General features: G+C 44.4%; 1 protein-coding gene across 5 annotated transcripts in view; it reads left to right on the forward strand.

Annotated features, from left to right (window-relative positions):
* The window catches only part of LOC138468103 (ADP-ribosylation factor-like protein 6-interacting protein 4), a 758,894-nt gene that overhangs the window by 324,364 nt on the left and 408,902 nt on the right, over positions 1–25,628 (forward strand). For all 5 annotated transcript variants that reach the window (XR_011268204.1, XR_011268205.1, XM_069608521.1 and 2 more), the window contains one exon: positions 3,291–3,383. Coding sequence is in view for 3 of the 5 variants with exons in the window: in XM_069608521.1 (XP_069464622.1) it covers positions 3,291–3,383 (93 nt within the window). In the remaining 2 variants the exon portion in view is untranslated. The remainder of the gene's footprint in view (positions 1–3,290; positions 3,384–25,628) is intronic.

Here is a 25,628-nt window from a genome sequence, read left to right on the forward strand (position 1 = left end):
CCTTGTGCCTAAAAGCTTGTGTACAGTGTAGAAATGTTTGTCCACAGCATATAGTGACCCCCGATTTATTTGTGCCACAACGAATGCTTTGGTGTACTGTGTCTTTCCTATCTCCCTGGCATGCTGTGAGGTAATGAGTGCCCAGAGTACGGGGTGCCGTGTGAGTTCACTGCTTTCCCTCCGCTACTCTAAATTCATTAATTCATGGTTATGAACTCTCCCAATGGGGTATGTATTTTGCCAACCTCTGAAGCCTGAAAAGCATACCTGCTTACATTTGAAAATCAAAATTCCTGAGATTTATGCCCCGCCCACGGACACACAAAACTCAATTTTCAAATGGCTCCGCCCACGTGTCAAAAAGGTAAACTGTTGTAATGTGATGTTGAGTCAGAAATTTTCAGTTAAATTTTAAATATGCAAACTTCATTAAATTGCCTTTTCACAACCACCCAGATTGCATAGGACAAAAGGCATTTGCCTTCCATAAAAACAACACGTTAAAATGTGCACATGTAAACTCCAAGAACCAATGCAAAGGCTTTCCCTGAATTTTGCAGTACCGAAATCGGACATTTCACCGTAGTTGTTTTTCATCAGGTTATGTAGTGCAGTGGTGAGTTGTCCAGCCTGCAAACCTGATGGCTGTGGTTCAATTTGGCTGAGTCCACCCTAACCTGGGCAAAAAGAACGAAAGCAAAAGAAACGCGCGCTCGCATTGAAAGTCGGCAAAAAAGAATGAAAGGTGAAGCAAAATAAACACGCATTATTTTGCTTCACCTGCAAACTTTTTGCCAATGTGCTGGAAGCGTTACAATAATTGCTGCAGAGACAAAGCCACACTCGGGCAGGGAGTCCATGGCAGCGCAGTCCTGCAAGCATAAACAAAGCAATCAGTGAAAGCTGTACCCCACCAAAATTCCTGAGATTCCAGGATCTTTCACGGAGACCCGGAGAAATGGTTAAAATTCCTGAGTCTCCGTGAAAAATCCGGAGGTTAGGCAGGTATGCTGAAAAGTAGATCCACACAAGCTTGACTTGTGCCCAAATTTGAACCGGACCTGCAGACTAACTGACCCGCTGCTCACAGTTACCAGTTTAATTGTATCCACTACAGAGTGTAATTTGCTTTCTGACTTTGAGAACATTCAGGCATATCATGGCTAATTTTACTTTAGCTGGTAAGCTTGCTCAGTGGGTTGAACGCTCACTGCTGCAATGTGTGTCTGATCTGCAGGTTGCAGGTTTGAATCCCAGCAAGGCTAACGCAGCGTTTCATACTTCCGAGGAGTACCAACACAGGTTGGGTTATATTGTATGTACATTTGTTCTATATAGAGCGCTTCAGCGTAAGTGCTGTATAGGTTTGTTATTCCTTGTGTGGGCTTTATTTGAGGAGCTAGGATTGTTTGCATTTTTTACATTACTAACATTGTTATCCTTTTGCCTTGTACGTCTGCTTGCATTCACAGTAATTTGGTAATATGAGCCTATACACACTGATATTAACAATACATATGGTGATCCATTCATGTATGAAATGTATGTCATATTACAGTGATATCGTTACCATATTTTTCCTAGTGTACTTAGGAACAATTATATGTGATGCCAGTTCCTGTTTTTTCAGGGGGTGAAAAGTCGTGTGCCATCGCGTCAAATGACATTACTTCATGTGATGTCCTCAGAGGTCAAGGGTTGTGTGATGTCAGTTCTGCTACCCCTGGCATTTTGGTAAAAGGACGTCCGTGACACAACCTAACCTGAATAGATTTTTCTTTGAAGCAATCAACCCAGTGAAGGACTGCCTCACCGGATCGACACCTAGCTGTCCAAAGCCTAAATCAAACTGAACCCCAATAAGGCTCAGATTCCTGCTTTTCACCAACAACAAATGCCCTCTAATCCAGATCTGGTTGCCGTGAACCTTGAGCACTTTACCCTGCAGCTGAAAGTCCCTGCCAGGTCTCTGTGATGCTACATAGACTGTGACGCTAGGACCATGAAATCCAACAATCTTGTGATGCTTGCTTTTACAGTAGTCTTCTGATTTTATTATGCTTTTATTTACTTTACTCTTTGAAAATCTTTACTTTCATCTGAGGGTGTGTGGGGGCCGGGTTGTGGGGCGGGGGAGGCTGGTCCTCTCTGGTCTTTTCTGCCCATTTGATATTCACTCGCTGACTTCCCTGTAAATCACCATGCACCATGGTAGACTTCAAGCCTATACTAGCAAATGTTCAGCACAAGATTACAGTTGCCCTGGATTCTATTGCCATCCTTAAACTGTTCACTGAAACACAAGCAATGCCTAACTCTTCATAGAAAAAACAGCGATAAGCGGCGAGCAAATTAATGCCATATTCTTTGTGCATGATTTGAAACCAAATTTTAAAGAATAAGCCTTTCTACCCAAGAACATGCATTTCTCCTCCTGCAATGAGTGTAATAAAAGCAACCCAAAGAATTTCTTTTCAAATTTCTGCTCAGATTATTCTCCCCAATACACACTTTCAGCACCATTTTTCTCTACTAGTGTCCAATGTGAATCACTCTAGTTGAGTAAAGTCCGAACTATCTGACAACATTTTTTGGCCAAACACCCTATCCCAACTCATGCACTGACACTTTTATGGCAACTAATAATGATTTGCTGTCAGTTTTGATCCCCATGTTACTTTTGGAATACAGAAAAGAAATCCAAGTCCTTCTCTTTCATGAGCACCTTCTTCACACCTTGTACGATGCACCCCCACCCAACCCAGTATCCCTCCTCGTGATCACCCTATACACAGCCCACCTGATCTATTCCATCCCCACTCCCTTCCCTTCAATGCTGCATATCATCCCCTCTAACTGTAAAATGTTAACTACTGCCTGCTTCCTTGAATGGCACGGCAGTAATAAATGCAGTGAAAACGACTATTTCCCCACCCCCGAGAATCCATCCTGTGCATGTCTGTAAACCCTACTGATTCTCAAAGCTAGGTTTGTCCTTAGTTACGATGCACATGAACTAAATAGTATTGAAGTTAAGAGGATGGAAAAGGTTTTCATGAACTATGTTGCACTTTACTTTTACCCGCACAGCCAGCAATGATATTTTGTGTCATTAGTTCTCCTGGTGGAAACCAGCCGCATGCCCATTTACAGCTTAGGTGACATCACTTTTAGCACACCAGCCAGTCATGCTGATTGTGTCTCTTGGACTGTGATAGTTTTATATGTCAAGTTGCAGTATTCACTTTATGGTGGCGAAACAAACATTTGTCATTATGATTCCTTTATAGTTCCTCAAGGAGAAAAAGAAAGAAGAGAACTACAGTATGATAACTGGTAAGAAAATCAAGATGAAAATTAAGAAAACTAAGGAGGATAAAGAGGTAATTAATATACTTCATATTTACTTAAACGCAATGTTAACATTCTAAGAGATGGAAAGAGTTGGCTATAGAGTGTTTTAATTGTTTGAAAAAAAAAAGTAAGGCAATGTGTAAATATGTTTCTGATGTTTGTTAATCTGCTTAGAATCACATGCTGTGCATAGGTCCGACATCCAGTGGTCACTGCGGAGTATTGCATTTTGTTTTTCGTAGTCGAAAAGGGACGTCGACAAGGCGTGTCTGAAATAATATCCCTATAGTGACGTGCGTTGTACCCACAATCCCTCACGCGTCGAGGTCACTCAGATTGTTTTTTTCCGCCCAGCTACTGGTCGCCTTTACGCGGAGCTCCTCGAGAGAATTGCAGATTTCATCTCCTCGACCTTTGGTCGTTTTCCTATTTAATATATAACACATCGATCCCTCCCTCAAAGCAGTTGTGAAGCTGTCTCCGCCGAGCAAGATCTTCGACGGAGGGGACGAGCGGAGGAGATCCTTCGGCGTTGCCGAACGCGTGGCCTGGCCTCGCAGGCCAAATACAGTAGGGAGAGTGGGGTCGTGGGACATCTCTGGTTCTTTTCTGAGAATGCCTTTCCTTTTCCCCTTCCTTTCCCTTGGGGTCGTTATCATGATTTATTGCCTCGGCTATGGAGAGGACACCCTTTAGGTTTTGCCCGCTTTGCAAGGGCAAGTTTACTTGGAAGGACAAGCATTCACGGTGTAACCGCTGCTTGCCCCTCGATCACAAAGAGGAGGGTTGCACGGCTTGTCGGCTTCTTAAGCCAAAGACTCTAAAAGACCGTAGGGTCAAGAGGTGGGCTGCCTACGTATGTCGAAGGCCGATTCTTCACCCGCCGCTGCTACCACCGACAGTGACGAGGAACGTGATAACACAACCTCCGCTACGGAAGTCGTAGACCCCTCTAAAGAGTGCTCGCGCTCTTCGTCGTCTGTCCCCGGCCCCGACGGGCTCGGCTCATGCCCTGCTTATGGGGATGAACACTCCGGCGACACTGACGCACACGATACCACACATAAGCACACAACCCATGGCTCTTCTTCGTCAAAGACGAAGAAAGCATCAGCGCCCAAGGAGATGCAGGTTCCACCGGCGGCCGCCTCGGACCGTTCAGGTTCGAAGCCCCTCTCGCAACCGCAGCCGCGACCAGCGACTGGGCTTTCGGCAAATAAGGGCGCCGCCCCCAAACCATCGGCCGGCGCGCACCAGCAGAGAGCGCACGCCGCTGTAGAACGATCGACACCCGTAACGTGGAAACCACAGCCCTCCGCTGACAAACGAGTCACAGAGAGCTTGGTGAGGATCGTTGTAGCCGACGCCCAGAAGCGTACGCCGAAAGACACGTCGAGCGCTACGCAAAGGTCGAAAGACACGCCGAAAAAGCCCGAAGAAATACAGGGACTACCCCCTTCAGTCGGGGGGACCCCCAGCACACCGGAAGGCTTTTCGGAGGGCGGCGGGACACTTTCCTCGACGTTGTGGGAGAGGTCGAGCCGTTTTCAGCTAGATGACACTAATTTTCCCCCGCTAGACCGCTCAGGGGTACCCCATGAAACCATGGAAAGGCTCCATCTCAGCATGGAGAGAATGGAGAGGTTTATGAAGACCCAGAACCCTCCTACTCCCAAGAGAAGGGCCTCAGGAGGACCCCAGGGCCAAATATCCGAGACTATTCAATCCCCAGCAGGACACAGCCTCAGATTTCCATAAGGTGTATGACCTCACTGGTGAGGAACAATACTTGGAGGAGGAGGATGAATTTGTGGACGATGAAGAGGGACAGAACCAGGAGGAAGGTCTGGAAGACAGCCCAGACATGGTAGGAGAAGGCTTCGGAGAAAATCCAGAAGAAGGACCTTCTCATCCCTGGCAATCCCCATCAGTATATTCGGACACTGATGTCCTGAACCTAAATCCTCCTGACAATTCACCTGTTAGAAACACGTCTCCCATTGACGATCAGCCCACATTTAATGCCCTGTTGCGCAGAGCAGCAGCACATTTCGAACTGGACACTGGGGAGATCTCTCCTGAAATAGACTTTGTAGAAAGAGTAATTAAGGAGAAACCCCCGGTCAGCCAGACCATTCCCCTCCTCGCTTCAGTGAAGAGAAGAATCATCCCTTCGCTATCCACACCCGCACTAATCAGAGGAGTTAATCCAAGAATTGAAAAACTTTTCACTCCTTCACCCTCAGACCCGCTGTACATCAGGGGACATTCCATTCCGGATTCCCTTGTAGTAACTAATACATGGAAGAGGGCAGGGGTGCTGCTGTCCACCAGCGAGGCACCACCGGACAAGGAGGGCAAGAGGTTATATGCCCTTGCAAAGAGAGTCACATCCTCGGCTGCCTTTTCGGCAAGAATTGCGAACAACAATTCTTTGCTAGCTAGCTACGCGGACGCGCAGTGGGCCAAACTGCGTAAAGACGCTGAAGAAGCGCCGGAACCACTACATACACGCCTGCTATCAACTATTGGCAAAGGAACCCAGGTCAACCAGAGTATTGTAAAGAACTCTCTGGATGCTGCAGAGACAGCGGGATGTTCCCTGGTTCAGGGAATACTCCTAAAACGCCATGTATGGCTGCGCAACTCAGGGTTCAAACCGGAGACACAGGCGTCTTTAATAAATAAACCTGTTGAAGACTCAAACCTCTTCGGGAAAGCGGTGGATGAGGCTCTGGAGATGGCTAAAAAAGAGTTCGATACTATCAAAACTCTTGACCAGATCTCTAAGCCCACTACCAGACGCGGCTATGGCAACAAACGCTTTTTTCGTGGCCAACGCCAACAGCAGAATCAGCAGCAAAAGTACCCTGCCACCAATTACCAAACCAATAGTGGGCAGTACAGCCAAAGAGGCCAGCGACGGGGCAAAGGGAGAGGTCGGGGGTCCACCCCCAGAGGCTCCCAAGCGCCCAACAACACCAAGTGACGCGAAGATTCGCGTCCCCTCCCATGCAACACCGGTCGGGGGCCGGATAACATCCTTTCTTCCAGCATGGGAGGGAATAACGTCAGACCGCTGGGTACTTTCCACCGTAGCCCACGGATACTGCATCGAATTCAACAGTTCCCCAACATACATACCCCCGAGGGGACGACGCATGACACCGGAACACCTTGCCATCCTTCTCCAAGAAGTACAACAACTGCTGGAAAAAGGAGCCATAGAGGTCGTGCCTCTATCTCGGGTAACGGAAGGTATTTATTCAGTGTACTTCCTTGTACCCAAAAAGGATCTAACCATGCACCCTATATTAGATCTGCGCCCAGCGAACAAGTTTATCAAACCGCAGAAGTTTCGAATGATGACCTTACAGGAAGTGATCCCACTGCTATCACAGGGAGATTACATGACAACATTGGACATGAAAGATGCATACTTTCATATTTTAATGTTGCCAGCGCACAGAAGATACCTCAGGTTCATGATAGAGGGCAAACACTACCAGTTCAGAGTGCTACCCTTCGGCATAGCATCAGCACCAAGGGTATTCACGAAGGTACTGGCAGTGGCAGCGGCCCACCTGCGCAGGGTGTCCATCCCAGTTTACCCTTACCTCGACGACTGGCTCATAACAGGGGATTCTTACGAAACATGCTTCTCCAATACCCAAAAGACTGTAGGCCTTTTGTTCCAGTTGGGCTTCTCCACCAACGAAAAGAAGTCCAGCCTAGACCCCAGCCAAATCAAACAATTCCTAGGGGCTCTAATTCAAACAAAGGACGGCCTCGTCTTCCCCTCCAACGAGAGGGTCCAAAACATGCTGTTTCAGATCCCTTAATATGTGACCGGTCGAGAAGTGACGATACGCAAAGCAATGCGCTTGCTAGGCATGATGGCGTTGTGTATTTATTTGGTACCTCACGCGCGCCTGCGCATGCGCCCTATGCAAGAGTGGCTCAACAGCCAGTGGTGTCAGGCCAGCGGACTATGGGACGATCTAGTGGTGGTCTCGCAGGCCTTGGTTCTCTCACTACGGTGGTGGACAAAGGAAAACCTGGAAAGAGGGAAATCCTTTGCCACACCCGCGGCGGAAGCCACTCTGACCACAGACGCATCCCTCACAGGATGGGGGGCGCACCTATCCCATCAGACTGCTCACGGAGTGTGGACTCCGAACGTAGCATCCAAACACATAAATCTACTGGAGCTACTAGCTGTGTTCAAGGCGCTAAAAGCCTTCCAGGAACACCTACAAGGCAAGACTGTGTTGGTCCTTACAGACAGCACCACAGCCATGTACTACATCAACAAGCAAGGGGGCACCCACTCTCCAGGACTGTCCAAACTGGCCCAAAATATATGGAAGTGGGCTCTCAAACAAAACATGTTCCTACTGTCACAACATGTACCAGGGGAACTCAATCTGCTGGCAGACAAACTCAGCAGAGATTTCCCCCTGCCCGAAGAGTACGAATGGCGACTGCATGAAGACATCGTCTTCGACGTCTTCACACAATGGGGATTCCCAGAAATAGACCTATTCGCAACCCTGGAGAACTCACAATGCCTAAGTTACGCCTCCAGGTACCCCCAGAACCAATCCAAGGGGAACGGTCTGTCGATGCAATGGTCAGGGAAATTTGTTTACGCTTTTCCCCCGACTCCCCTTCTCAACAAGGTGGTGCACAAGATGCACCAGGAACAAGTGACCATGATACTGGTGGCCCCAATGTGGGCCCGACAGCCATGGTTCGCTCACTTGATGGAGATGTCTCTATCTCCCCCAGTGAAACTCCAGCTTGGATCCTGAGATCATAGAATTCGGACATCTACAGCTCCCGCAGAGATGCATGGACATCCTCAGGGAAGCCAGAAAACCTAACACTCGCCACTGCTATTCTAGCAAGTGGAAGAGATTTGTCATCTGGTGCAGAGGAAAAAGCATCAACCCGATTGACTGCTCTCCCACACATATTGTTCTATACCTGACCCACTTATTGGATTCAGGTCTAGTGTTCAATTCCATTAAAGTCCACCTAGCGGCACTTTCTGCATACACCACTTCCCAACTCAAGGTGTCGTGGTGGAAGATCCCTGTTATAAAGGCCTTCATGGAGGGAGTAAAGAGAATACAAGAGAATACACCCCCCGATAGCTGACCCAGCTCCCGGATGGGACATTAACGTGGTACTTACCAGACTCATGGGCTCACCTTTCGAACCCATGCACAAAGCATCTCTTAAAGACCTCACTCTTAAGACTGCTTTTTTAATAGCTATCACCTCCATCAGGAGAGTAAGTGAACTACAGGCTCTTTCTGTTCTAGACCCCTTCGTTACAGTTCACAGAGATAAGGTGGTTCTACGCACGCACCCAAGGTTTGCTCCGAAATTCATCTCGAAATTCCACGTAAACCAGTCTATAGAACTGCCAACGTTCTTTCAAAATCCTTCCAACTTGGGAGAAAAAACTCTGCACACACTAGATGTGCGCAGAGCAGTCAAGTTCTACATGGAAAGAACCAGACCACTGAGGAAGACTAATCAGTTCTTCGTCTCGGTGGCAGCAGGAAGAGAAGGGGATGCAGTTTCAAAGTCCACTATTTCTAGATGGATTGTTCAATGCATCACTCTCTGCTATACTCTTGCTAAGAGAGAACTGCCCTTTAAGCCAAGAGCACACTCTACTCGAGGCACGGAGCGTCCATAGCATTCATTGCAAATGTTCCCCTTGAGTCCATCTTCAAAGCGGCTACCTGGAGTTCTGTGCACACCTTTACAAAACACTACTGTCTAGATGCACACTCAAGATCTGACTCCCAGGTGGGACAGGCAGTATTAAGACATCTTTTCTCTACTGTTCCTTCTCATAACCCACCGCCAACTCCGGGTACTGCTCGCTAGTCTATGCACAGCATGTGATTCTAAGCAGATTAACAAACATCAGAAGACAATGCATTACTTACCGTAAAAGCATTTCTGATGGTTGTATCTGCTTAGATTCACATGCGCCCACCCTTCCTCCCCGCTCGGATGGAAGGAACATAGACTTCCTTTTATATCTCTCTTTTCTGTACTCACTCACGTCTAGAAGGCTCCCTCAGGGCAGAAAAATACAAACAGAGGGACCTCGACGCGTGAGGGATTGTGGGTACAACGCACGTCACTATAGGGATAGTATTTCAGACACGCCTTGTCGACGTCCCTTTTCGACTACGAAAAACAAAATGCAATACGCTGCAGTGACCACTGGATGTCGGACCTATGCACAGCATGTGAATCTAAGCAGATACAACCATCAGAAATGCTTTTACGGTATGTAATGCATTGTCATATTCAGCATGATTTAATGCTTAATCTTGTAACCAATTCAGGTAAAAAAGCATGTTTGCTTTCTGTTATAAGCTTACCTAACTGGTACATAGGATTCCAGAAAGAGACATGATGTTAACCAGCCTGGAGATTTTTACATTTGTTTTATTTTTTGTCAAGCCACCTTATGTCTTTTTCAAAGTTCTTTATGAGACTATAAACACTCAGAAATGCAGAGATAAATATTGAACATCAAATGGTGCAGGTAATGCAGTAGTGAGTTCAGGATATACATCATGATGATATGGATGCGTTCAGAAAATAAAAGCATAGAAGGAGCTTTACTACTTTAGTCATCTCCATAAAACATCAATGGAAAATGAATTCCATTAATAATTAGGAAGTGACAGCTGATAACCTGGTTTCATCTGTTGCATTCACTATAGAGACTGGCAAAAATCTTGGTAGATTGAATTTACTGACAGTCACTGATGCCTTTATGGTATAAAATACTATTTCTTCAACATATGAAAGCACCATCATTTAATTGTGTTCTAGAAATACACCCATTAGGGAGATTTTTCCATAGTGGGTGTGACACCATCTATCCCATGGATCATACAGAGTTCCAACCAAAGGTAGACCAAACCCTCTTTGGGTAGCAAAGGCAGAGCAGTTGGATTGCACTCAAAGGAGGGCAAGGTATCCCAGATGTGGGCTGTGAAGTCCACTGGTTGGTCCAGAACCACTTCTGAAGGCACGGATCCTCAAGCAGGTGTCATGACTGATGTCACCGGTCCACACACCAGTACATGGGTCGAAGCACCAACAATGGTCTTCTGGGATCAGGCAGAGGAGCAGGACTTCACCGGGCCAATCACTGGAGTTGATGCTGGTCAACTGTATCATTCGTCCTCGTGTCGTCGATGGGCTGCTTTTCTTCATAGAATTCTTGGCTCCAACGTTGATCTGAAGAACCGTTGCAGGAGTACTCTTTTATCCAAGATTCAGGCTTGGAGCAAACCGAATGATAAGGATCTGCACCATTTAAACAGCCTGGGGTCTGTCCAATCATGGACAACAACTGGTCACCACATCTGCCCAGCAGCAGACTTTCAGTAGCCAGAGTTTGTGAATTGTACTAGACAGTTCCAGCCCCCACCTCTGGTTCACACACACACAAAGCCCCTTAGAATGCGAAAGCCATTGTCCTTCGCCAAAGGACAATATGGTCAAATAATAAGCAAAACATCTTGTGGCACAGCCTTCTTGGGATGCTAGTTGCCCTTAGTATAGCCATTTGAGGTAAATACAAAATTGCACACGTAAAATATCCCCAAACTGATAAAAAATCATACAGCTGCCACCAGCGTGTCTTAGGCACATTGTCAAAGTAACCAAAAAGCCATTATATAAACAGATATAAAGATACAACATATCCTAACTGTACTTCACTGTAAGGTGATGTGTGCAATTGCAAAAATACAAGAATTCATAAAGAGGGGCATAGTCATTCAGTACTGCTGTCTTAAGGACTAGTCAGTTTTCCCATAAGAATGAGAAAAACGAGCAAGGGAAGATAATCAGAAGGCTTGACTGACCTCCAAAAAGTCAGGACATCATTCAAAACGAGCAGATGGAATGGGGTTTCATAGAAACCTATGGAGGCAAAGGTGCAAAATGAAAATCTTTCCAAACAGTATGCAACAATAGCGGCAGAGAAAATGCACTTGAAGAAAATTGGAGGGTTTACTTTTGGAGCCCCGTGGCCACCATGGCAGTCTCTTTCTGAAACAATTATCTAACACAGCAAACTGGAAGATCCACAACACATAAGTAATGAAATGGCAAAGGGAAAGATATGAGGGGAGGTAAAACCACCCATCCCTGACCAATCCTGTGATCCGAAGTTCAGAGGGATATGTACAGCTCACATTTACCCCTCTTGAGATAAGCCTGGCTGCTCAGTCACTTAGATGCTTGGGTTAAGGGGTACAGAGTGAGCTCCTTTGAAGGAATGAGGAAAGGGCCACTATGATACTGTAAGACTGGGGTTATTAAAGCACTAATGGAGGGGGTAGCATGCATTAGGGGCATGATGGAGAAAATGTTGGCAGAACTGGGCAGAGTGTTGGCAAACCCCGGTCAGGTGCGTGATAGTGACCCTGGAAAAAGTAGCAAAGGATCAAGTGCCGGCTCCACCAGGCCGCCGACTAATTTGAAAAGCTATTTGGGCCAGATTCTGGACAATCCCAACCAAAGCGTGACAAGGGAGGGCAAGCAGCATACCAACCCAATGCAAGGGAACCGGGCTCCTAGTTGGGCAAATCCACTAACAGAAGTAATTAAGAAGCAAGCTGTAAAAGCTTGTGGACCGTCCAGGGACAAGGATGTCAACCCAAGTGGAAACTTAAGGGGAACACATTTAATGGGAGGTCGGGCTTTGATCAGGGAAACCCTAACATGTTGCCCATATTTGAGCCCAGAAAATAATCAAGGTGGACACCATTAAGAGACCATGACAAGAGGCCCGACGACCAAGGTGGTTCAATGCTAATGTCGCTAGGCTAGCGGAAGGGAGATACGAGAGCCAAGAGGCGTTGACCAACAAAGTTATCCGTTGGATACGCCAAAGGAGTGGATGCACCACAGTGATCCAAGATGACCTCACCCACTGTAAGCGGCGAGGTGTCCCCCATACCAAGGGTGATTGTATACAGGTCTTTCTGAAGGAAGAGCGGTTGGTGCAGGGGCTGCTGGGGATCGAACTTAGAATGTATCCTCCCCCAGACTGTAATATCACTCTGAGGGCCCCATTGCCTAGGGCAATGCCCCCCACTACATGCATTAAGGAGGGCAGACATCTGATGAGCGGGTCCTGGGGTATTCGTGGAACGAGGGAACCATTGGGGCGGTCATCATGGGCATGAGGACTGCACATAGTGCGATTACAAGCCTGGAGGGTGAGGACTGACTATCCCAGACTGACAAACCCCAAGCAACCCCTGGGCAGTACCCAATACAATTTATGTCTTGGAACATAACAGGTTTAGGCAAACATCTTGAGTATAGCGACTGGGTCAGGTCTCTGGAGGAATTGCTTTCAAGGAGACTTGGGCCCAGGAGGATACAGTGATACAGGGGTTTGAGATCTTTGAAATTAAACCCACAAAAGGCCCAGGGGGAGGCCCGCGGGAGGCTTGGCAGTCTGGGTGAAGACATCCCTAAATTGGGAGGTTAAGCAAGGCATCACGGGATCCCTGGATCTCCAATTACTAGAGGTTAGCATTCCCAGCTGTAATGGCTTTATGCCATTCAATGCTTATAACAGATTGAAAGACAAGTCAATGTAAAATGCAGTAATAGCCCTTTGTGAAGAGGTCAACAACAGGGAACGGACTGGTGGGTCAAATAAAGGGGTTATTGTGCTTGGGGATTGTAATACTCAATTGTCTTTCACCAATTTTCTACATCATCTTTACGGTTCCCTTCCTTGACTTTTTGGACAGTAATGAAATGGAGTTCACCAATTACGCTGATGATACTCGGTGCAACATTCCTATTACAGGTATTTTCTCGGTTGATGAAACTAAAATCAGCTGTATATATTCGCTCATCCAAAGTTGGATGTGTGTTAATGGATTGGCCCTTAACACCAACAAGACAGAACTCATGCTTGTGGGCACTGATCCCAAAATTAACAAACTGGAAGATTTATACTCCCAGCTTGTGATTGATAATTGTGTCATAAAGATTAAGAAAAAAGTTAAGACACTGGGGATTTATTTGGACTGTAGTTCGAGCATGAAAGCGCAGGTCAGTAATCTGGTGTCCACATCCTCGTATTATATAAAACTACTTTCTCATGCACGCCTCTTCCTCTCACAAACTAGTAGAGAGATGTTGGCCTGAGCACTGATTAGCTCTAGGATAGACTACTAATAATTTGGCACTTATATAGCACTACAAACCCTCAGGTATCTTGAGCGCTGCTTATTATTACTCACGGTGTGTGGTGCTCATTTATCGACCTCGGAAGGATGAAAGGCTGAGTTTGGCCCCACCGGGATTCGAACCTGTGTTAGCAGGCTCTGCACGGATGTCAAAGCGAGCGCTCTACTCGCTGTGCCACTTGACCAGCTACTGTAGTAGTCTTCTGATCGGTCTTCCGAAATGTGGAGTGAATAGACTGCAGGTAGTGCAGAATAACGCTGTCAGGGTTGTTATGGACAAAAAGAGATCAGACCATATCTCCCTGCCAAGAAGGGAGCTTCATTGGCTTCCTATTAAGGAACATATTCTTTTTTGTCTCTTGTCCATCTCCTTCAACTGTTTGAAAAACTCTGGTCCTACCTACCTTAATGACAAATTTAGGCTTAAAACCAGCAACTATAGCCTTAGATCCAATGGTCTCCTTCAGCTAATTCTTCCAAATTGTCGATTATCTCAGACAAAGGTTGGAGCCTTTTATTCTGCGGCTCCCATTGCTTGGAACAACCTTCGATTGAAACTCAGAACTGAAAGTTCTAACAGAGTGTTCAGGAAAGGACTTAAAACTGTTCAATTAACATACTCCTCTGGTCTGAGATCTGCCATTACTTTTATCATCCGTGACCATTTCTTCTGGACATTGTTTGTTTTTTTATGTTGTCAGCGCCCTTAAGCCTTAGGGTCAGTGGATTTCGGCTATATAAATTATAAATAAAATAAAATAAATAAATAAATAAATTGGAGCTGCTGAAAGATTTGGGAGGCCTATGGGATGACCAGGATGAGGCTTGGGGGGAGTTCTGCAAGCGATAGCTGGTTTACCAGTACGAACCCATTCGGGAAGGGTTGATATCTTGAGGAGGGTCCATACCATCGGGCTAAGAGCCTGCAATGGCCGGTTCAAAGCCGATCAGTCAGCGAAGAAACATATCATGACCCATATGGGAGCTCGAGGATAGATTCCGCCTTGGAATTGGGATGTGACTGACACCTGGTGGTGGGGTTTGAGGTGCTGAACCGCACAGAAAGTGACCATAGGCCAGAAATGCTCTGTGTCAGGGGCTTCGCACCAGCCACCGATATGGCTGGCAGTAACTCTGGACATAGTGCTCCGAGGCCATGTCCGCCATATGATAAATGGGCTTCCATGTTTCCAGGTGCTCTCATTTCAGCCAGATATAAGAACCGAGGGACAGAGGGAGGCATGATTTGTCCATGATTACACATTTGGGGAATGCCATTTTCCAGGTTTGACGTGGGGTCTATATGTAAAACGTACATAATGCAGTATTTCTAACAGGGTAACCGAAATCTGTAACGCAGGCTACAGCTAGTGTATGAAACATCTATAGATGAATGAACACAGAGGTATGTGTTATCTGTGGCGTTGGTGTGTTAAACAAGCCAAAAAAGCACTGACCTGTGGAGGCGTGTGCTCCTGTTTAACCAGGAGAAAAATGCTGCACGAGCAAGGCCTGAAAATTAAATCATTGGCCAGGATTTAGTATCAACAAAATTCCCTGGTTATGAATGTATAAATGATTCAGCTACCACTACGATAGAAGAAACCTATTGACTGGTCTGCATGCACAGGGGGAGTGCACCTGATAATGTTATCTTTACCTCTGAAAATGTCTTTCAATATACCCAAGGCCCCCATAGTTTTTATTATCTAAGTGTAATACTGGGTGCAAGAGGACTTTTAAAAAAAAAAAAACATTTAATGTAATATCATTGCTGCACACATAAATTCAAAAGTTTCGCAAAAGCACTGTTGCACCACCTAAAGACATAGGTAGAGGGCACCAACCAGCTTAGCCATTTAAAGGCTGGGTTCCATGTGGGAATGAGCACGGTCGACCAAAGCCTTTAGGCTCTATTTGACAATCCAAAAGCATCTCACGATCTCCAACACTAACCTGTACAGTGTATTCATAGACTTTAAAACTGTGTTTGACAGCGTCCCAAGAGACAAGCCGTGGGCTGCATTGCGTGCCAAAAACATCCCTCAGGAGCTATTGCAGTCAATACAACTCTTGTATAAGAATAACCTATCTAATCATAGAGACACTTCTCGCTAACGGAACAAACCCGCCGATGCATGGGGGGGTGATCCACTGCCGGGACTGTTCTTTGCGGACGACGCTGTCATTCTGTCAACAACTCCAATGGGACTGCACCTTGCCCTGACAATCTTTTCAGAGAAATGCAGAGTTGGGGCTAGAGATTAACACCTCCAAAATCAAGGCCATGATGTTTTCCAACAAGAAATCGGGGCATAAAGCCCTGAATATTAGAGGTTGGTCGCTGCAGCCTGGAACAAGTGGAGTGGTATGATTACCTGGGAATCTGCTTTTCCAGTGGGGGAAACTGTGCCGGCCAACTTCTCAAAGCAAAGCGAACACTGCAGAAAAATAGTGGGGCCCCGAAAAGCTACCATGCAAGGCATTAGGGTTGATAAAACCAGCCCTAAAACTGTATTGGGCACAGGTAAGGGCAGCAGTAATGTTAGGAGCTGAAGTTTGGGATTATACAGACGCTATGTTCCTAACTGTTGTGGAAAACACATTTCTGAAGTACTTTGTTGCTGCCTCAAACTATGCCCAGTGTGACATCCCACATGGAATGCGACTTGGCACCACTCAGAGAAGAAGTTGGGAATACACTAGTCACTGGGACATGAACCACAATGGCAACAGTGATTGTCCACTCTGTGGGACAAATATGGAAACTACCCTCCATTTCATGTTATTATGCGAAGGTTTAAAAGACCTTGGAGTCAGACATTTGAAGCTGTTTTTTCAGCTTCTTGGCATCTCGTTAAATGGTGATACCATGAAGCTGTGCAGATCCTCTGCCAACCTGAATGTAGCAAAGTACATCCACAGGGCTTGGCGGAGCAGGGCCAAAGCAATGTTAAGCGGGGGGTGAAACCAGTTCTTGAGGGCCATGTTTAACGCACCGCATCTTGTTGATGTGGGGCGCCCTAACTGATTAGATAAATCACCATATTGTGGAAGGGCACCATATGCTTTGTGTGAAGTCCCCCATTACTGCCTGCATGAAACATGAAGTATACATTTTCTTTCATATGTGTAATATCACGGCTGCTCTACTGTCAAGTGCTAAGGTTTGTTCACTGCGACTTGTCTATGCTCATTTTACTAACCTGTGGTGGAATTTCAGGACAATGACCTGCATAGTGAATGTCCACAGATTGTATCAAATATTTTACAGGAACCAATGTTTTACTTTGTTGCGCTGCCTTATTTTATTTATCCACAAAAACAAGCTATGGATGCACTATTGTTTTTTTAAAATGTTCAATGTGATACTGATGCACCATTGTTTTTAAACTTTTAATTTGAAATGCTCTACGCTTTCATGGCAATTGCAGAATAAAGCTATGCAACAACAATAAAGGTAGGCTGAAAGAGATCAGCACTGAGGAAGTTGGGATGATGCGCCAGATAGATTGTGTGTTTTGCCTTTGACAGAGGTGAAAGTAGCAAGGAGCTGGCTGAGTTAGCCACGTCTCTGAGGGCGGTCCGCCAGAAAGGAGAACTTGGTGTGTGCCTGCTGTGTGCTGTAACTGTGAAACTGGCAAGAGCCAGAAGGCATTGAGGAGTAGTAGGACTAGCCTGTTAGGAGAGGTATAACCAAAATCTTGGGCGAATCTCCTAATGACCAGAGCTTGAGAAAGAGTGTCATTAACATGCTTGGGTTGGAGCCTGGCAGCAACTAGAAAAGTAGAAGCAGATCAGAGCCTGTAGTGGGCCCAAGCCAAGGAGGGCAAACTTGGACTGGTGGGTGAAAATAACACTTCTCAAAAGCACTCAGACTGGCAGGGTGCTGTGTCTACATTTACAGGGCCCAGAATGTGGACACTAGATGAGAGAAAGCTGATAACTAATTGGCCTTGAGCACACCCATTTCAAAAAAAGGTTTATGTTTTAAAGTAATTTGTGGGGTGCGGGTGAGAATACCAACCTTGACACTGGGTTGTATCAAACAATATAAGAACAGCAGGTATCCACAACTTTGTGGAACACTCCCGTCCTCTGCACACCCTATTGTTGTAATGACAACCAGAATTCACATGTTCTTGTGCATTAAAAGTATACATTTATGAAAGAAATTAACTTTGCATCAAAAATTGATCATATATGACCAGGGCTCCTTGTGTTTGTTTGAAAACATTTTTTTGTTTATAACTTGGCTTCATCCAGTGATTAAAAGAGCCCAAAGCATGCTCACAATCTAATTTTTAGATATATCGGGATAGTATCACATTTGCACAGTACTTAATTCACAGTATGGATTCTTCAATATTGATACTTATTATCTTAATAGAACGTTTGGCCCTATGGGCATATAATATAGCTGCTAATCCCTTAAAGGAAGGAACTCAGGTTGTACTCCTCGTTCATTCCTTTCGGGGATAGGCTGTTCAATGTTTCAATCCAGTAAAGTTCTCTCTGACTCATGTGCCTGGTATGATTCCCTCCACTCCTCTTTGTGATTTTTTTACCACTACTAGGATGATCACTTTGAGTTGAGCAATATTGTGCTTATTTTGGGCAAAATGCAGTGCTACTGGTGCTCTTATGTTATTAGTTCGTATATATTGCTCTTGTGCTCATTCCATCGTTCCTTGGCCTTTCTGTTTGTTTGTCCCACATAAAAGATGCCGCAAGGGCAACTTAATCTGTATATGACCGACTTTGTGTCACATGTTGTATAGTCATTAAGCCTGATCTTGTTGCCATTGTCGGGGTGTCCCACATAGCCCCCTTTCATGACGTTGTTACAGTTACAACAATTGAGACATGGGTATGTGCCTGTTTTCCTTTGTTGTTTTTCGGTTTGTGTCTGTTCTGCTTTGACCAACTGGTCTTTAAAATTTCTACCTCTCTTATATACAATGATAGGAGGTTTAGGGAATAATCTGTCCAATTGAGAATCCATTTTGATGATCCGCCAGTTATTTTTAATTATTCTTGTAATGTGATGGTTTTGTGCAGAATATCTCAATGCGTAGAGAAAGGGAATGTCTTTAGATTTGCTCTTGGCTATGAGGAGATCCCTCCTAAACATAATGCATACAGCTGGATAGGATTCTTTACAGCATTTAACTTCGTCACTCCAGATATGTTCTATGACTTAATTGGAGTCTTATATAAACAGGGCTTCAATCCCAATAGTTTCATCATGGGCCATATTTCTGTGCACAGAATTTCAGTATTTGAATAAGGACAATGATATTAGATTGAATAAACACTCATCACACTATATAATTATAGAATTGAGTGCATCGTTATGATTGAAACTTTTTCTGTAACACATTGCGGCGAAATGTAAACAACGTGACGTCGGCACGCAAATAAAATAGCGGTCATTTTGAAAATGCCATTTTTTCGGCATTTAGAACACAGAGCCCATGCAAGAGTGTCCCCACTCAGGTAAGCTAGGATGATTTAAAATAATGGAAAGCTGTTTGAAGCTTTTAGGATGATATACATTATAGTGAGAGTATTTTATGTAATCCCTAAAGTGGAATTACCATTGTAATTTATCTGAATATATTTTTAGGTGTTTGATTGAGTATCATATCCATTAATGATTGGATATATTGGATACCCAAATAAAATAGCGGCCATTTTGAAAACAGTTTTTTCGGCATTTAGAACACAGAGCCCATTCAAGAGTGACCCCACTCAGGTAAGCCAGGATGATTCTAAATAATGGAAAGCTTTCTGAAGCTTTAAAGGGCATTTATATCAGAGTGAAACTACAATTGAAATGTATCTGAATATATTTTCAGGTGTTTGATTGAGGATCATAGCCATCCAGAATAATAGAGATACTGTCAACATACGCTGAATCTCCATGAGAGCATGGAAAGAATTGTTGACATTGTAAGAAACATGCTTATACTCAAATACCATTATTTGATCTAGTTGGGTATTGATGCACTAGAGTATTTAGCTACAGTGGACCTACTTTCTATTCACAGGAGAGCCAACTCAGAGTGACCTACTTATTACGACAGACCTTATGTACTCAATTAACCAAATTGATTGAGCAAGTCCCTACATCACAGGATTAAGGGCGCATATGGCTTGGAATACAGGTAACTACTGGTACCATTTCTTATCAAAGTTTTTAAGAGGAAGATTAGATACCTTAAATGGTGAGTTATAACTTTTTTGGGACTAATTAGTCTCCTTTGTTTTCTTTAGGATTGGCCTTTTAAAACAAACTAAGATGGCACAAGAAATTATCACAACCAAAAGCTATAATCAGTGAATGGCACATCCAGGTGATTATAAGTTTCAAGTCATTCAGACATGACAGAGATATATGAATTAATGTCAAGATTACTAAAACAAATGTATTTACTCTATCTTTTAGATACACTGAGAAAGGAAATCATTGGTAGACATCTTCTGGAGAAGGGGATTCCTTTTCCCCGAAACGCGTCAAGTGTATTGCATTTAAGAACAACATGATCATATATGACTAGGAATAATGAACAGATATACAATATATATGGATCTACATTATGCAAATGTTTACCTGAGATATGTAATGGAATGTTGTAGCACTAATTGCAAAATCAGACTATGAAGCAATGGTAATAGTTTGGATTTATTGTTTAAAATACATATTTTTATATATAAAAAATTATTATTGTTCATACACAGAAATATCTTTTTCAACTTTAGGGTGTGCAGGGGACGGGAGTGTTCCACAAAGTTGTGGACACCTGCTGCTCCTGCACGACACAAGATAAGAGGCCAATCCTATTTGTAAAAATTAAGAAAGAGTTTCAGTGAACTGAAGGAAGCCCATAGGGTGCGGCAACTCTGGACCTTTTTTTGAAGTTAGAGAATGGAGCTTGGAACGCAAAGTCCTCTTTCTAAAGATGCGTGCATTTGTTTTTGTTAGTCCTGCATTTTGACACAGATTGTTGGGTAGGAATTGGAGTAGTCACACTGTGAGACTACACAACACTTATCTGCTTGGATTAGTTAACCCACCTTTTGTATGGGTCTGTACTACACAAGTTCGTAGTGTGACTGAGCACCCAGCCCTATCTCAAGAGGGTTACATGTGAGCTGTAGAGCTGTAGCAATGAAATTCGCAAATACAAGTAACCAAGTAACACTTAGACTCAAGGTTTCAGTTATAAATAGTTATTTATTTAACATCAAATTTTAAATAGGCGTTCTTTAAAAAGGGGCAAAATATGTAACAATCTAATATACTTTAAAAATACTTTTCCAGAATCAGCACAAGTTAGTAGATACTCTTTGGATATGCTTTTTACCAACTTCCTACACCCGGAGGTGACTTCATTCACAAGGACAGTATATATCACTAGTTCTACTTTGCAGATTCTGAGGTTGCAGAAAGGAAAGGTTAAAAGAAGGAAAAAGGTTAAACAGGTTCTCAGGGCATGTGAGTATATTTAAATCTGCCAATGAAGTCTAGACAAGCCCTTCCCAGCAATAACAATCTAAAACAAGTTACCACCTATGAGGGACAGAAATATCAAAGTCCAAGGACTAAAAGAGTCTGCAGGGAGCTAGGACAGCCAAAGTCAATTGGAGCACAGTCTATGGAGCTGAAGCACTTAGTTAGAGGGTTCTGTAGAAATCACCTGTAGGGTCAAAAGCTGTGAAGCCGGTGTAAAACAGAGTTGGAATCCACTCTAAGGTAAGCCACTGCTAGTCTCAACTGAGAAAAGCACAGTTCAAAAAGACGCTAAACAGTTCCTCTGGTTTGAAGAAGAGTGGTCCAGCTGGATTCTGTCCTGTTGCAGCTATGCAGATCCTGGGTTCCTGAGCCTCAGTTGTGTGGACAAAAGGGAGGACATCTGGAGGACTCCTGTGGCAGCAATATGAAGGTTGTCGGCAGCTACAGGCTCTTTTTTGGATCAGCGGCTCTTTGCTGTTTCAGCACGTGGTAAACAGCACTCCTGCGGATCTTGGATACCGGTTGTGCTTCCTTCACTTCTTGAGCCCTGCAGGGACTTGAGCTCTGGTTGTCCTGCTTCTGGAGGGTCCTTAGGAGACTCCTGGAGCTTCTGGCCAGATTGCAGACGTTGCACTCGACACAGATTTCTCAACCCCTGGCACTCTGTTCTTGCAGCAGTGAAGAAGTACAGCCAGTCGGGGAAGATGGTCCAGTGGAGTCCGTCTTGGGGTTGGTTGGTGCCACTAACTCAAGGGAAGAAGTGATCCCTTACGGAGCTTTTCTTGTCGATCAGAAAAATGAGTTTCAGCACAGCAGCAGGGCTTCGCCGGTCAATTCAAAGGTCCAGGAGGATGCAGCAAGCTTTGTTCACGGTTTCTTCGTTGGGTGTTTCTCCCAGTGGTCGACTCTGACTCTAGTCCCAAAACCCTTGCCTTTTAAGCAGGTTTCTCCCATTCATGCATAGCCTGGCTGTCAATCACACAGCAGGGTGGCAATCACACAGCAGGGTGGCTGTCCTAAAAGGACAGCCAGCCAATCTGGACTGGCTGCACTCGGGCATTCCTAGAGACAAAGGACAAGGGAGTTTCGGGAACCTCCCTCCCATCCTGCCTTTCCAGACACACTGGAGCCAGAGGCAGATTTCCGTACTCAAGCCCGACAAAGGCAAAACAAACAAAAGGCTCAAACCTGGCTCGGCACGCAGAGTAAAATCCAAGAAAGACCTCACAAACAGAAAATGGCGAAAAAAGAAGACCTGGGCCACTTTGACAAAAAAGGTTACCCATGAGTGCTATATTGCAACTGATGATTCAGCCTGCGATAAAAAAGCCGGTAAGAATCTTAATCGCTTAGAATCCAAATTTTGGCGAGCCATCTTGCATTTACCGCAATGCATTCCTGGGGTGATGATGCGTTATGAATTGGGCTTAATTTCATTAAGTGCCCAACATAATTGGCGCTTATGCGCATTATTGCGTAAATGTTTGCTTTCAACACAGGACAATTCTGCCTTGTCGGATATCTCTAGTTACATACTAAACTCAGCAGAAAGGTTCCCGAAACAGTGGTCCTCAAATGTTCTCTCTATTATGGTAAAGGCCGATATTTCATTGAGCCTTTTATTAGATCATCCAGAGAGAGCAAAGAAGAAAGTCCACATGATGGACTGGATTGAGACCCGAGTAAAGTGTTTAACCTATAGAGATTTTGATCCTGCGATATTTGGACCTAAAGCTTATAAAGACATTGCCTCGTATTTGTGCTTGTCTCCTTCTTCTGCCATTAGATCTGATATCCTGAGGCTGCGGTTTAATATCTGGCCTACTAGGGAAGTCAAAGTAAGAAGGAGACAAATCACATCAGACTTCAATTGGTGCAGGTTTTGTCAAAACACAATAATTGTTGAAACCTTGCAACATTTATTATTGGAGTGCACAGCCCCTAAACTTTTGAGTTTAAGAAATATTCACTTTGCTAAATATTTTGTGTATTTTGCACAAATAGACCCAAGTAATAGATGGGTCGCTCTGGCTGCAACTGAATGTATGGGTATAAGGATTGCTACTATCAATTTTTTAAAATCTCTAAACCTGGAATGATTGATATACATCATGTTAAGCCAACACTCTTAAATTGTGAAAACTTGATTTGGAAGATGGTTGTAATTGTAATTGTAAACGCTTGTTTTATTGATTTAATGTTTTTACTTATGAAAGAATGGATTTTTGTAACATGTATAAAATTGAAAAAGTTGTTGTAATACAACTATATTCAATAAATAAAAAAAAGCCGGTAAAATAGCTCAGCGGGTTGAACGCTCGCTGCTGCGATCTGAACGTGATCTGCAGGTCGCAGGTTCGAATCCCGGCAAGGCCAACTCAGCTTTTCATCCGTCCGAGGTCGATAAATGGGTACCTATTTCGTTTGGATGATATTGTATGTAAATATGTTTCTGTAAAGCACTTTGGATTAAGGCGCTATATAAATGACACATCATTATCATTATAAAAGCACATGGGTAGGAAAATTAAACCACTGCCACCAGCTGTTTAAAGTAGTGAGGGTAACATAACATTTTTTACATGAGAATGTAGGATAAGAGGCTACTTGGGTAACCCCCCAGCACTCCGCATAAGATGGTGTGTGCTGGACCTACAAAGAGAAAAGGTAAGTAAAGTCAGTTTCACTTTACTATTCTTGGGAACAGTAGAACACAAAAGAAAAGGTATTTAATCCTTATGAGAAATCAAAAGATTTCTCTGTGACACTGCGCTGAAGGTGCTGTGTCACCATACAAAAAATAGATACCTATGTAGTTTGTCAGACTCCCAAAACAGAGGAAACATACAATCCGAATCCGGTCAAAACACATGTGTGTGAGCAAAAGGTCTCTCCCACTCCAGGGTTAAAATTAAAAAGTCCTAAAGTCCAGGAGAAAGCTCTGGGGTCTCTAAGGTTGAAGGGAATTAGCACAGAAATTATAATTCTCCCCTACACTGATAATCATAGTATCATAGCTTCTCCAACTTGTGATTTAGGTGCCTCCCTATAGACCCTGTAGGATTTCCTCCTACCCATATCCCTAAAAACCTGAGTCAGTGGGATGATGTTGACCTTTAGGTGAGACCTTGGTGAACGGAGCTTGGCGGGGAGAGCCAGACCGGTCTAGAAAACCAGGAAACGGTTCCCACGCTACTGTTTTGTTTCTTCCCCTTCTGGTCACCATTTGTATAGCACAGCTGGGTATGGTATCCTCTTCTGTGGTATACCCATCCACACCAATGCCTATAGGCATTTGTCCAACCTCTTCAATGCCATGAATAAAGCTGTTGAACCTCATTTTCTAGGCGCTATGTATTTTGTTCATACTCCACCATGACAAAAGGCAACATGTTCCACTCTGAACTCTTAATCTTCAAATTCACTCCACACAAACCCTGCAGACAGCGGTGCTCTGCCAGTGCCGGATTGTTTTGTGTCACACAACTGAGAAGAAAACCAAAGGAGGCATTTCATGTTTATATGTTGGTACCTAGTTGTTGAACTGTCATGGGCTAACAGCATCAACTTAAATTTAGAAGGAACTAAAGACCTGCCTCGTCCGGGTGCAACTCTACACTTCATTTGCCATACGTTGTCCCAAGCCAGCATGCTGTCACATTTTGTTTTGTTTAAGCATGTATTATGTAAGTATGTGAAAAAGTAAACTTTGAAGCATGCATCAACGTATGCTCACAATCCTTATTAAATCATCAAGGGAGAAGTTGAAGCTGTACTTCTTCAATAGATGTTTGTGAACTTAATAATGACTCCAGTGAAATTTGACCTAGTTGACGGACAGTTGGCACATCGGTGAAGTCTTTGAGGTGTCCAAATTGAAAAAAAGGGGACTTTAAATATTAAATAGTTCATAAGATTGTAGCCTTCTATTAATTGGCATTCTTCATAAACTCTAGCAGGGATTTTTCAGCAGCACTTCTAGGTAAGCAGTACCTTTTTAGCAGTGATGCATCCAGGCTGTAAAGTAATGGAGCTCTTTCTCTTTTCTCTGCCTTCCTTCTTGGTCTGCAGGCAGCTCCATGATGCCACTTGTGGACTTGGGACAGTCAGCCCTACTCCTCCTACTGGAATTATCGGCAGCATTCGACCTTGTGGACCACAAGGTCCTCTGCAGTCACCTGATCTCGGCTGCCTATTTCTCTGACAAAGCTGTGGTATGGATCCAATCAATAACAGGACCATGAGAGTCTTCTCCCCTACAGTAGCTGCTGACCCGATCCCTATCACTTGCGGAGTGCCCCAGGGCTCATGTGTATCGCCCACGCTATACAACATCTTCACAAAGCCCCTTTTCGATGATCTGGACCATCTTGGTATTACCTACACTAACTATGCAGATGATACCCAGATTCTCCTACCAATTACTGGGGATTATGAAAAGGATTTGGCCTCGGTGAACAGTGTGTATCTCTATCCAGGCATGGATG

The sequence above is a fragment of the Ambystoma mexicanum genome, chromosome 4q, assembly GCF_040938575.1.
Source record: "Ambystoma mexicanum isolate Mex_15411 chromosome 4q, UKY_AmexF1_1, whole genome shotgun sequence".
Classification (NCBI taxonomy): domain Eukaryota; kingdom Metazoa; phylum Chordata; class Amphibia; order Caudata; family Ambystomatidae; genus Ambystoma; species Ambystoma mexicanum.